Below are 12,385 nucleotides of genomic sequence, written 5' to 3'. Positions count from 1 at the left end.
GAACGAACAAAAGGATTCTCAGCGCTGTTGCTGAGAATAGAAAAAAAATCTCTTATTTTTTCTATTATTTTAAATAAATTTTTAGTTTATTGTGAATTGTGATGGGAAAGCAAAAAAAATTGTCTTATTATGAGCAATTCCTATCATATTTGTTAGAAAAGCTTCTTATGAAATATTTTTTTTTCGATTTTTCATGTATTAATTTATGATTTTTTTATGAGTTAAAATTTGAATTTCAAATTTCGTTTGTTACACTCACCATCTTTAACTACGGGTCCTCTGTAGATGAGCGGAAGCGTACGGCAGATATCCTTATCATACACATAGACAATATCGGACTTTGTGATGTCCCTTGGGGGGAAAAGTGATCCCTCCGATGCTGTGATGTTCCTACACGGAGGATCACTCCAGAAGGGCAGGTGATCGAGCCCATTGATGCGATTGAGATAGCCAAACTTCTCCATTCCCGTGTGACCCGTGTAGATTGTTGATATTTCCGGCAGTGTACCATTTCGCTGAAGGTCAAAAAAGAATATTTTTAGGCACAAATCAACGTGCAAATATTTGGATAGTTTAAAAGCAAAAAAAAAAAGCGCAAGTGTGGGAATGATCGTTGGGAGCAGCTGATCTGTTGGGTGATCGCAAATCAAGTTTAAGGACAAACCACTCTGTTTGATCCACTTTTGGTGAAGCTCTCTCGACCTCAGTGGCAATTAGAATGCTTGTGCTGCAGCACTATCACAGGAGAATGAGATGAAGGTAATTGGTGTGCTTTACCAAGCCAATTTATGCCCCCTCGATCATATTTGCTTTAGCTGCTGTACTAATCATATGCGACACGGTATTCTACTCTCGCGGGCTTCGGAATTCGGTTAATGCTGCTGGCACAAGGAGGGCCACTTCTTTGACCGTGCCTCAATGCAGCACACAGATGATTCCATTTTGTTCTAATCGCCACAAGATCAAAACACACGCATGGCCAGTTTGGCCGCTTAAACCAGCTTCAGCTGATTTTTCATTTTTTCTTTAAAAGAAAATTCTAGAAAAGATCGTTTTTTTAACGAATTCTTCAGCTTCCTTATTTTTCGAAATTCTCTTTAATTTAAAAGTCAACTAAACCAGGCGAAACTATAATGGTTCTTTGAAAAAGGTCAAGGGGATAGAACAATACAAAAGGATGGTAGAATAGCAGGAGCAGTTTTGAGACTTTAAGAACCTTTGAAGAAGCTTACGGATCGTACAAGAATTTTTAATTTTTTGAAATCCTAAGTCAGGCTTTGATTTTATATTCTAGAAAAATTGAGATTTTAGTATTTTCAGTTAAATCTTTTAGATTTAGAAATCAGGTTTAGATTTAAAGATCCTAATTAAATATTTCTGAGATTTCTGGATTACAATCCTAAAAGCAATCGCAATTTTTTATTTATTCGTATGCCTGATAGTCGGATGTTCCTTACTCAAATTTCAAGAACGTTTCCAGAAGAGAATTCCAAAAAATTATCTTTAAAAACAAATTATTTTTTTTACTTTTAGAATTTATTTTCGAACAAAACTTCAATAAAATAATTCCAGGGAACATTAAAAGAAAAGAATTCCAGAAATTATTTTTAGAAAATAACTCAATATAAGACTTCAAAATAAGATTTTTAGGGAAGATTTTCCTAAAAGAAATTCTGAATTTCAAAAAAAAAAATCAGAAAATTTTTCAGTTGAATATTTCAAGTAAAAAAAACAATATAGGCAGAATGGGCAGAATTTTCAGCATCAAAGGAATTATAAAAAATTTTTTCTTATTACTCTTTTAAAAGAATTATGGATGTAAAAAGAATTCTAATAATTATTTAGTAAAGGGTTCTAAGGAAAATTTCAAACAGAAACGAATTTCAAGAGGAAAGAATTCAGAGAAATATTTTTAAAGGAGAGTTTCATACAAAAAACTAGAATTATTTAATAAAAAAGACTTCAAAAGTTCCGTTCAATTTATTTTAAATTCTAAAGAATATTCCAAAGTCAGCGGAAGACGCAGAACACGTCCTCTTCAAGTCAATAAATCGTCAAATGAATGAATTATGAAAGAAAATAAGATTAGGAGGTCTTTTGGTTACTTACAGCTATGAGTAGGCCCATCCTGGACATGGGCCTCTTATTTCGAGGGTAGAACTTGTGCGCTAAACTGACCAACGTATCGTCATAGCCGAAAACTAATTCATCCACCGTAAGCTCAATGAATGGCTTGTACTTTGCTGCTGTTAACATGAGTGAAATTGTCTTTGCCAGAAAATATCCTAAACTATTGCTTTGGGTTGAAAGAGTCTGCAAAAGAAGACCAAATATTTATAAAGAACTTTTCTTAGAAGAAAGTTGGGGTTGTTTTCCTTACCAGTAGGGGTATATTTGGTGTGACTATTCTTTGATTCTTGTCCACACTGAGCTCAGGAACAAATTGAAGTATTTTCTTGTGTTGAAATGTGACTGTGTAGTTGTCATGGAATTTTATATTCGTCTTCTCCATGTCCTCCCTGTGAAAGAAAAAAAAAATAAAAGAAATTGTTCTTTAAGAGATTTTCTTCATGTGAAATTTTCTTTTGAAAGTTCTGTGCGATCACCCACAATCGCACTAAAAAAAATATCTTCTTGCGCAACATGCTCTTTTGCTGCAATTTTCCAGAGAGTTGTTCCCTCAACTGTAGCCACACCACTCTGACGCAATATGTATGTTTAAACTTGAGGGCTTTTCTATCGTACCTCCAGTGCTGAGCAGCATACCCTCGCGATCATTATCAAGGTGTGTTCACTTTGCTCTGAGCTTTTCATACCGCGCCGGAAGATTGGACGGAAAGAGAGTGTGAGTGAGATAGAAAAAAAAAGACTTCCCAGTCAAGTTCACCTGAAGCAGTTCACGAGAACTTCAACAAAGTGCAATGAATGTAATTTTCACACCAGAAGCCCCATCATTCAGCAATATATCTCCCCATATCGATTAAATGTTCATTAAGTCAACACAATCACGATTTTATTGCGGCGGTTGTGTAAAAATTAATTTTGTCAATTATTCAGTATATCTTCGATATAAGAAGAAAAAAACTGATGGTTTTTTTTTCGTCCCCCCGTCAGAGCTGCACAATGTTTCTCAATAATATAATTCTTTCAGTGTCATTCAGGCGTGCATTGCGCAACGCATTTTCGCACGTAAACCGAGAAAAGACAACTCTGCATAAGAATCTCTGCGTGTCTTCTCAAATATTTTCTTTTCACATCTCTGTGTGATTTTTTTCTTCCACCCAAACTCCGCTAATCTCAATACAAAACTCTCGTTTTTTTTTGGCGGGAAAATCATCACATTGCATTGATTTTTTTCCACAATGCTAATTGATCAATTACACCCCCGCGTGAAGAAAAGGGCAATTAGAAGGAATCACATTTGAGGCAGGTCTCACAGGAAATTGATGTTTATAAATTACTGTGAGAAAACATTCCTTTGCAAATTCCAATGGGGGAGGGAATTCGCTAGTAAATGTTGGGTTTTTCAGGCAATAATTCAATTTACAAGACAATTTCGCACATTTTTTAGTTGCCTTATACATATACCCCCAACTAATGATGCCAATGTATTTTAATTGCATGTTCTAAAGATAGAGATATTAGAATATTTCAATTAAAAAAATAACTAATAAATGGGGTGAATTGTAAATTGAGCTTTTTTTGTAACGACTTTGAGCTTTGAAGCTTAAAATGGAATTTAGAAAGATTGTAGGTTTTTAAATCATTTTATTGTATTTTTATCAAATAATTTAAAAGAATAATTCTATGCTTTTGATTTGTGTTTTTCTTGTATTATAATTCCCTATTTGAGAATAAATTGAAAATTTAGTTAACTTTAGAATTAGGCTTATAATTAATTTTATTTTTTTTATTAATAATTTTCAGCATAAATATATTTCTTAATTTGAAGATTTTTTGCGCTCAGAATTAATCTATCACGGCTGTAGTCAGGAATCTATTCAAGGAGATATAATAATAATAAGTTATGACAATAATATTTGTTTGATTTATTTTACTTTTATATTTTTTAAAAATATATTTTGTACTTGTTTTAAGTTTTTTTTAGAGACGTTGAAATTCGATTTAACATTAATTCATTACGTTTGATGTTTGTTTTTTTTAATATTTAACTATTATTTTTAACATTTGACGTTCGTTGTGACGTTTCATTTCTAATTGTAAGTTTGAAGTTTTTTTTTTTAAATTGAATGTTGGTTTTTACGTTTGACGTTTCTACTGTCTAACGGTCCTTGTCTAACGTTCGACATATTTTTTTTTACTTTGACGTTTCTTTTTTTATGGATTTGACATAGTTTTTTAAGATTTAACTTTCGTTTTAGCGTCTGACGCTTCTTTTCTAACAATCAATAAGACTAACCTCAAACCCTTCCCTATCGATAATATCTTCTTCTTTTTCTTCGAAAAGATTCGCTGATTTATCGATAAATATACTCCATTACGGGACAAATTATTAATTAAAAAATTACTTTAAAATTAAATTGAATTTTTCTCACCTGTAGACGAATGGTCCCACTTCAACGAGTTTGGGTTTCTCCCCATTGAGAAACCCTTCGGGATTTGTGACGTTAAAGATGTAAACTTTTGTCAGTCGTACGACCCCCGGTCGTTGCCAGTATTGAAAACTTATCGTATTATTCCAAAGTTTTAAATTCTGCAAGAAAATAAAACACAAAAAAAGTTAAAAATTGTAACGAATTGTGAGCTTAAAGCTTTATAATAAAAATGGGGGTTAAACTTACCCTAAGAATACAGTAATCTAACCATGGTATTGAAGACAAAACTATTCCAATTATAAGTGTTATAATTCCTATTATTATCACAGCCACGCGATCTGCAATGAAGAAGGGAAAAAAAGTTATTTGGGCAGGTGTGAATGATTTGTTAGCTTGACATTGACATGGTCACTAAAAGAGCTCAATATCGTCATCAACTTCTTGTTTTTCGCGGGGGGTTATTTGTCGAAGAAGAAGTCGTTTTTTGATCAATTCGATGTCAATACGTAAAAGGTCTCTGATAAATGGATTTAAAAATTAACTCGGTGCGCGTGATTATGCAATTTTGTCGTTCAAATTGAGCCCAAATGTCTCTCTTTTTCATTCCGCGTCAGGACGCAAAAACCACACACAGCGTTACCTGGCATGCACTTCAACGTGTTAAAATCAAAATATTTTGGCCTTTTTACGAGGGAAACATTAAATCTCGCATTTTGATGCTTTTGTGCCATTTTTCGCACCCAAAAAGCGCGCGCTTTCAGATCCAATCATTCGATAAAAGCCCATTTTGTTGTTTGACTCTGTTTGATGGCTTTTTATTGCGCGCCCTCTTTCCCAATCTCCCCCCTTGATTATCATCGTGATGGTGAATAAGCGCAACAAATAAACCCCAAAATGAGATGACAAGAAAGGCTTCAAAATTTTACCTCATCCTTCACACCCAAAATCACATCTATGATCGAGCTGAAAGTAAATGAAAAAGATAGTGCCTCCACCATCTTGATTAATTTGCCTCTTTTTCCGTCGCTTTTAGCATGGATTGATGCCTTTATAGTTCAAGGCTGATCGATAAATTGAGAATTAATTGCAGGATTTGCAAAATAAATGATTTCTTCATTACAATCAAAACCCATCTCGCGCACACACAAAAGCACCTCTATCACCACCACAAATCACACAAAACTTCTTTGTTGCAACCTGATGATTCCACCGATTCCATTTTTACTTCCTCATGTTTCAAAGAAATCTTCAACCAATTATAAAATGCCTTTTATTACCTAATTTTATACGTTGATTTAACTAACATTTTTGCACAATTGCCTCCAATCTGGCCATCGCGAAAAAAAGCTCTTCTGCATGGAGATTTCCCAAAAATTTCGTATATATAATTCTTTGTAGATATATAGCTCTTGAGGCATATTTCTTTTGTTTAAAGTAAATGAAAAGAGATTAATCATTTTTCCAGACAAAGCTTCCTTGAAAATTCGGATTGTTTCAATTTATTTTTCTATGAGGATTTTCCTTCCTTATTTATTTGAAAAATAATTTAGGAAGTAATTTATATTTGAAAAATAATTTTGAGGATTTTTGTAAAGATTTATCGTTAAAGTTGTGAAAACTTGGAAACTTTTCCGATTTATTGTTACACTATTTTCAAATTAAAAATTTAGTTTTTATTATGCTTTTATACAGCATGGTTGTAACACAAATTCTTTTTTTGATTCTGTTTGAGAAAGTTTTTTAAATGATCGATCAGAAATCAGTTAAAATAAGGTTAGTAATCAATTATCAGATATTGAGAATAACTAACTGAATAAATGTGATATTCATAAAGTGAAAATTTTACTATTTTTTTTAATATATTTTTCTAATTAAAAAAATCCTTATAAAAACTACTTCGGAAATAATTTTCCTATTATAAAAAAAATATTATTTCAAACGATAGTCCTTCTAAACCTTTGTTGAAAAATTTCAAAAGAAAAGACATTTTTAAGCAATCCTTTCACTTTCAAACTTACAATCTCCCTGTGTACAATAAAATCCTCTGCCATAAAGCTTTTTCATCGCATTATGGAGAAATTTACAAACTTTTACAAACTTTTATTATTCAATATAATTGCTGCAGCAGTGGTAAAAATTAGATAAGTCTAATCTGGAATTTTTGTGAGAAAAGTAAATTATGAAATTCAGCTAAAAATCTGCCAATATTCACACTGTCTTAATTGAATGTTTATTGGAAGACTTCAACACATTATATGAAAGGTAATTATGAATTATATTGCATGCCGTAAAATTTGCTCACAGAGAAGGAAATTAGGCCAAAGAGAGAGTTCCAAAATGAAGAAGAAAAAAATCTAGTTCAATGCTGTAATTCGTTTTAAATGTTCCGAAGAAGTTCTTAACGTTCTTAAGAATTTTTAAAGAGATTTTTAAAGATAATTTTGAGAGATATAACTTAATGTTATTTTAATAGCTTCTTTTGGTCAAATTTTTTTTTATGAGGAAGTCTGGTGCTTGAAGTGAATTTAGGTGCCCCCCAGGTGACTCAAAAAAGAAGTTGCTCATGTGAAGCAAAAAGTGCTCAATAAAGTCGGATATATAGTGTTTGTCTATGAATGACAGCTTCTTGAGGTGCCTCTTTACATCAACTATCCATGAACTCGCGCGCCTAGCCTTTCACTCCATGCGATCCACCTCGAAAGGGGCCCGTGGACAATTACGTTATATGAGATAGAATGTCAAGCCTCATTTACTCTGCCATTGCGCAGTTCATTACACTTTTCCTTACAAAATTCGTCACGATGACACTCTTGCTTTATTTTCTTTTTTTTTTTTATTTTACATTCAATAACTTCAACAAAGAAAGAAGAACTCATCTCATTGAGTAAAATATGTAGCACGAGGGGGGCTCCTGAGTTTACTCTGTGGAGGAGAAGCTTTGAGCGACATATAGTAAGAAAAAAAGCTCCACGCGCTTGCGCTACTTTTAACTGTGCTCTGCGTATGTGAAACGTTAACGTTCTTGACAAGGTAAACCGGTGCTTTTCCTAATAATTCACCTCATGCGATTTGTTTGCACTCCAAGGGAATTTAATATGGGCACTAAACTCCACCAGCAGCCGCATAAACAATTGCACATACAGACACTTCATTCAAGCGGCAGCGAGAGCCCGTTGCTTGATTGAAAATTTAATAATACGGCTCTCCTTAGATGAAAGAAAAAAATCTATATAGAAGGGGAGCTTTTTAATTTATGCCAGCAGCAACGTTAGTTTTTTTTTTAGCATTTACGATGGCAATTTATGCAAAAAAGATTGATGACTTCTTCTCCCACCGTCGCTTTATGCTGCACCGGGGATGCATTTTCGCATCGTCGTATTCGAAAGCTCACCGCGCGCGCGATCCGATTTAATTCAACATTGAACTGCAAAATTGCATTGAAAAACTAATTCGCCGAGACTCCACCATCAGGTTTTCCACTCGAGTGGCTTTTTTGCATTTTATATACACAACAAGGTGGGTTTTCGGTTGCAAAATAATCCTCCACGAGAGACGCTTTTCAGTTTTGCGCACAAAATTCCGCGCGAGCTGTGCAAAAAATTTTCACGATGAAGAACCACAACATGTAGAAATTCACCGGGGGATACAAATACTCAGAGCGATGGGAAATCACGATTATATTGGCTGTAAGAAAAGCTTTTGCCTTTAATAATCCATGCCTTCATTGATGCTTTGTCTACTGGTGGTTTTGTGTTTATACAAAGTTTATTGCAAAGAGGTGAAGAGAAAGAGAGATTTTGCAAAAAGATTGTCTAAAAGCTGAATTTATTGTTTCTAGAATGTTTGTAAATGATTTTTTTGTATTTAAATATATTTAAATTTATAATTAATTCGATTTTCCTTTATGAATTGACTTCTTGCAACATTTAATTCATTCTTAATTCCTGTATTTTTTGAAATAACATCGTTGTAGCAGAACATTAGGAGGGGCTCACGTAGAAATTGTAAAGAATGTGTAATAATTGGAAGGTAAAACTTTATTGCGAATTTGTTGTGACGCGTAGGGAATATAACCTTATATTTCATTTTTTTTGTTTGACTCACAGAAAATTACTCACAATGGGGAAACGTTGTAAAATATTAAGATAACTTGTAGGAAATGTCTTAAATTGAATAAAAATCAGAAAAAAAGATTTAAACTATTTTGTAATGCATAAAATATGCATCAACCACCAAAAGTTACTTCATACTGCTAGTTAACTGCTGCGTAAAGAACATAACCTCACATTCTTAAATATTTACAAAAAATGCGAGCGTAAATATGAAAATTCTAATGTAAATACTCATGAATAATTCTATTTTACAATTTTAAGTGGGTTTATCTGCTTCTGTATCATTTCACTTTGTTTTATGTATAAGTTCCTAACTATTTTACGCAATTTTATCGCTTTAAAGGAAATGTAAAGAACATTTTTCACATTACGTTTTAGGGTAGTTTCTCAAAATCTCTGCATTTAATTATACGTAAACTTTACTACTTACATTTAGTAAAACATTTCTTTACTATCCCTTAGTGAATTCCCCTATTGTGTTTACTGTGTCTATAACTGCACTATAATTCTTTATACATTTTCCCCATCATCATTGCAACTAAATGAATTTTATTTCGAGTCATTTGAAAATTTTCCAATCACGAAAATTCTTCATTAAACAACTTTTCTGCTTACACTGCAAATTCCAGCAAAAATCACACAAGTCGTTAACCATTACCTTGGTTGTAAAAGTGTTTGCATGGAAAAATCAAAAGCTTTATGGCGTTTATTTTTCCATCATCATCTGGTACCGTGAAAAGTGCTACGTCCCTTCCACCTGCTTTGGAATGTCATGCGAAAAGTTGCAAAATAGTCAATTTCATGCACTGAGAAGCAGCTTTTTTGTGTAAATGTGCGCAAAAGCACTCTCGCGACAGAAGCTTCTGCACAGTGGCACATGCGAGAAGATCTTCTTGGAGGACAAGAAGTTCCATCCGGGCATGCGATGCCCATCAGGTAGAATTGTACGTTCATCCGTAGTTGCAATGGGTGCGTCTCACATAAATGACCTTTAGTTGATGCTGCTGCTGCTGCATCCAATTCGGGTCAGTGACAGTTACAACGTAGCGAGTTGTTTGATCTCACAGCATCGAGCGTCATAATTGCAGAGCAAATTAAACTAGACGGCTATAGGATCGTTATAAGTGAGAAAAAATAGCTGTACTAACGTGGTGCTTTACTTAATAGAACTCTCACATAGTATACACCATGACGATATCATTAGCTACGGGAGGCTCCCCCATAAGCTTCTCAAAAGCCTCACCACAGTGCAATATGAATGGGGAGTTGCTGCTGAATAGCATTTAAACAGATAGAGAATAATATGGAAAATAAAGCGTTAAGGAATTGTGCTCATGAGTCATGTTAATTATGTTTGCGATTAAGTTACTAACTAATTGTAAAGTGATATTATATAATTTTATGGCAGCTATAAAGTCATTAATGATGGGGGAATTAATTACTAATATTCCTTCTTGAGGTTATGTAACCTCTTTTCTGTAACTTGGCGGGATTTATCTTTCAATCAACTAAATCGGGTTCAATTGGAAGTAGTTTTTTTTTTGTTCAAAGACGATCTTTCTATATTCCAAAAAGCTCTTTTGGGAATATTCTTACCTTGATGTTTTATCAAAGTCTACGACATTTAAAAAAAAATTGGTTAGAAACTGGGTAAATGCACTTGTTCTTTTTTAGGTTATGTATTTCATTTTACTAAATGTTTGTAAAACTTGGTAGAAATCAAATTGTAAAAAGAATGTCAATTACAAACGAAGTAAATTTAAATTTCTTGTTACTTTTACCATAATTTACCATGTCTTTTGATTTTACTTCCAGTGAAAGTGAATGCCCCTAATATTAGCGGAAAAAATTCTGATTAGCTCTAGACAATTTTAAATAATTGCTTTTTAAGGAGCTTTTAAAGCTCTGTTAAAATTATTTTGAGGAAAATCAGGAAAATATATCAAAACTTTATAGAGCTTTCAGATCTAAAGCACACAAGTCTATTATTATGACGTAAATTTTAATCATTTCAATTTCATCGCTATTTTGTAAATAAAGTACAATAACTTTCCCTTCTAATCGCTTCTTTACAATCAACAATATTCCACGAAAAAGATACAATGAAAAAAATCCGTCTTGTCATGGTAGAAAATAAACCATAAACGTGTTCCAGAGTTATTTTTAATAATATTGATAGTGACTAAACAATAATTTCCATCCACTGAATTTGCGATGAAAGATTTCTTGCAAAAAAAGATCGCTCCGCAAGAAAAAGCATAAAGTGTTTGAAGGTACAAAAAAACGGTGAAAAAAAATTGAATTTTGAACATTGAACTACAATTTTCTTGTGTTGAAAAAAAAGTCCCAAAAAGTCTCTTTGCGTATATCTACATTTTTTCTCAGAGTCAAGATGGGAACGATGATGGAGAAAAAGCGTCCAAATGTGCACAAATTGTTTTTTCTATATCTCCCTCCTGCCAAACGTACAATTGCAATTACTCAAGCTATTTCACGGCAAACGCAAATGGTTGGAGGTACAAAACAAGAATAAATACTAATTATTTCAAAATTTTTCGTTCATACCTTTTTTTGCCCATTAGAGCACTTGTTTCATATATACATCCACTATCCGATTACACACTCGCGCACCAATATTATTCACTTAATATTTGCCTAGGGTGATTAATTTCTGTCAATGTTTTTCTCTTTATCGCCATGTTGGCTCATGTTTTGGGATGGGGCACAAAAAATGCTAAACACGAATTTTACAGCATTTATTTAATAGCACCAGACGTATCATGGCCGCCACTGAGATGATGCATTTTGATTATTTTCCATTATCATTAAAGAGGTGGATGATCAGCTTAAGAAAGAGATTTTCCAGCTGTCTTAGGATTTTTCTTGATTAATTTGTTGATTTTCCTTGATCTTATTTGAAAAAGAATTGAAAGCTCAATTATATATAATCACATGAGAAAGCTCTCTGAATCCACCTCTGAAGCATTCTTGTGCAACAATCACCGAAGAAGACCGAGAAGACCTCACTACGTGCAGAAATAATTGAACGACAAATAATTAAGAAAACTCCTCTCTTGCTCTGAAATGTCATAAATAATTTTTTCTGTGCTCGCCTCTCCCTAAAAAGGCAAAAAAGCCCACAAAAATCTCCTCAAAACAACACGCAATTCAACACGAATCAATGAAAGTACCTCAATTTGCCCCCAAAGTGTCTCCATGGCGAGAAAAAAATGTCCATCGAGAAGCTCCTCAAAGTTCTCTTGCATAATTTCCCAATTACCATTTATCATCGTCGGCGTGTAATTGAAACAATATTCAATGATAGTTTATTGATCAATTTGTTCACAAATTGAACATGTAGGTTTCGTTCTGAATTAATTTCGCCAGACCCTCCTGAAATGTCAATTGCGTGTGACACGGTTTTTCTTGGAAAGAAAAATATTTCAACCAAAAACGGGCTTTCGGCAGCCTCGTTGAAATTGTACCCCGGAAGGGTGGGACGTGACTTCAAGTATAAAACAAAAAAATGAATTTCGTGTTCATGATGGAAAAATGGATGAAAAAATTGTTTCCATTTCACAATTAAAGAGGCAGAAAAATGCGAAATTAAAGCATCATTTAGCCCAAGCTTGCAATTATGGTGGTTAAACCTTTTGAGGTTTTTTCGGCTTGACTTCTGAGAAATGTGTTGAAAATTGAATGAGTAAGTTTTCATAA

General features: G+C 33.3%; 2 protein-coding genes across 3 annotated transcripts in view; one reads left to right on the top strand and one right to left on the bottom strand.

The window, feature by feature from the left end:
- Nucleotides 1-12,385, top strand: part of LOC129792945 (beta-1,3-galactosyltransferase 5) — a 1,144,668-nt gene that overhangs the window by 295,701 nt on the left and 836,582 nt on the right. The gene's annotated exons all lie outside the window — the stretch shown is intronic.
- Nucleotides 1-12,385, bottom strand: part of LOC129792925 (lysosome membrane protein 2) — a 46,314-nt gene that overhangs the window by 4,730 nt on the left and 29,199 nt on the right. For both annotated transcript variants that reach the window (XM_055832343.1, XM_055832344.1), the window contains exons 3-7: nt 4,803-4,894; nt 4,557-4,714; nt 2,381-2,519; nt 2,110-2,313; nt 260-515 (exon numbers count right to left, since the gene is read on the bottom strand). In XM_055832343.1, coding sequence (XP_055688318.1) covers nt 260-515; nt 2,110-2,313; nt 2,381-2,519; nt 4,557-4,714; nt 4,803-4,894 — 849 coding nt within the window. The remainder of the gene's footprint in view (nt 1-259; nt 516-2,109; nt 2,314-2,380; nt 2,520-4,556; nt 4,715-4,802; nt 4,895-12,385) is intronic.

Source organism: Lutzomyia longipalpis, chromosome 3, assembly GCF_024334085.1.
Source record: "Lutzomyia longipalpis isolate SR_M1_2022 chromosome 3, ASM2433408v1".
Lineage (NCBI taxonomy): Eukaryota > Metazoa > Arthropoda > Insecta > Diptera > Psychodidae > Lutzomyia > Lutzomyia longipalpis.
The sequence above is the reverse complement of the archived record's forward strand: the minus strand, read 5'-3'. Positions and strand labels throughout refer to the sequence as shown.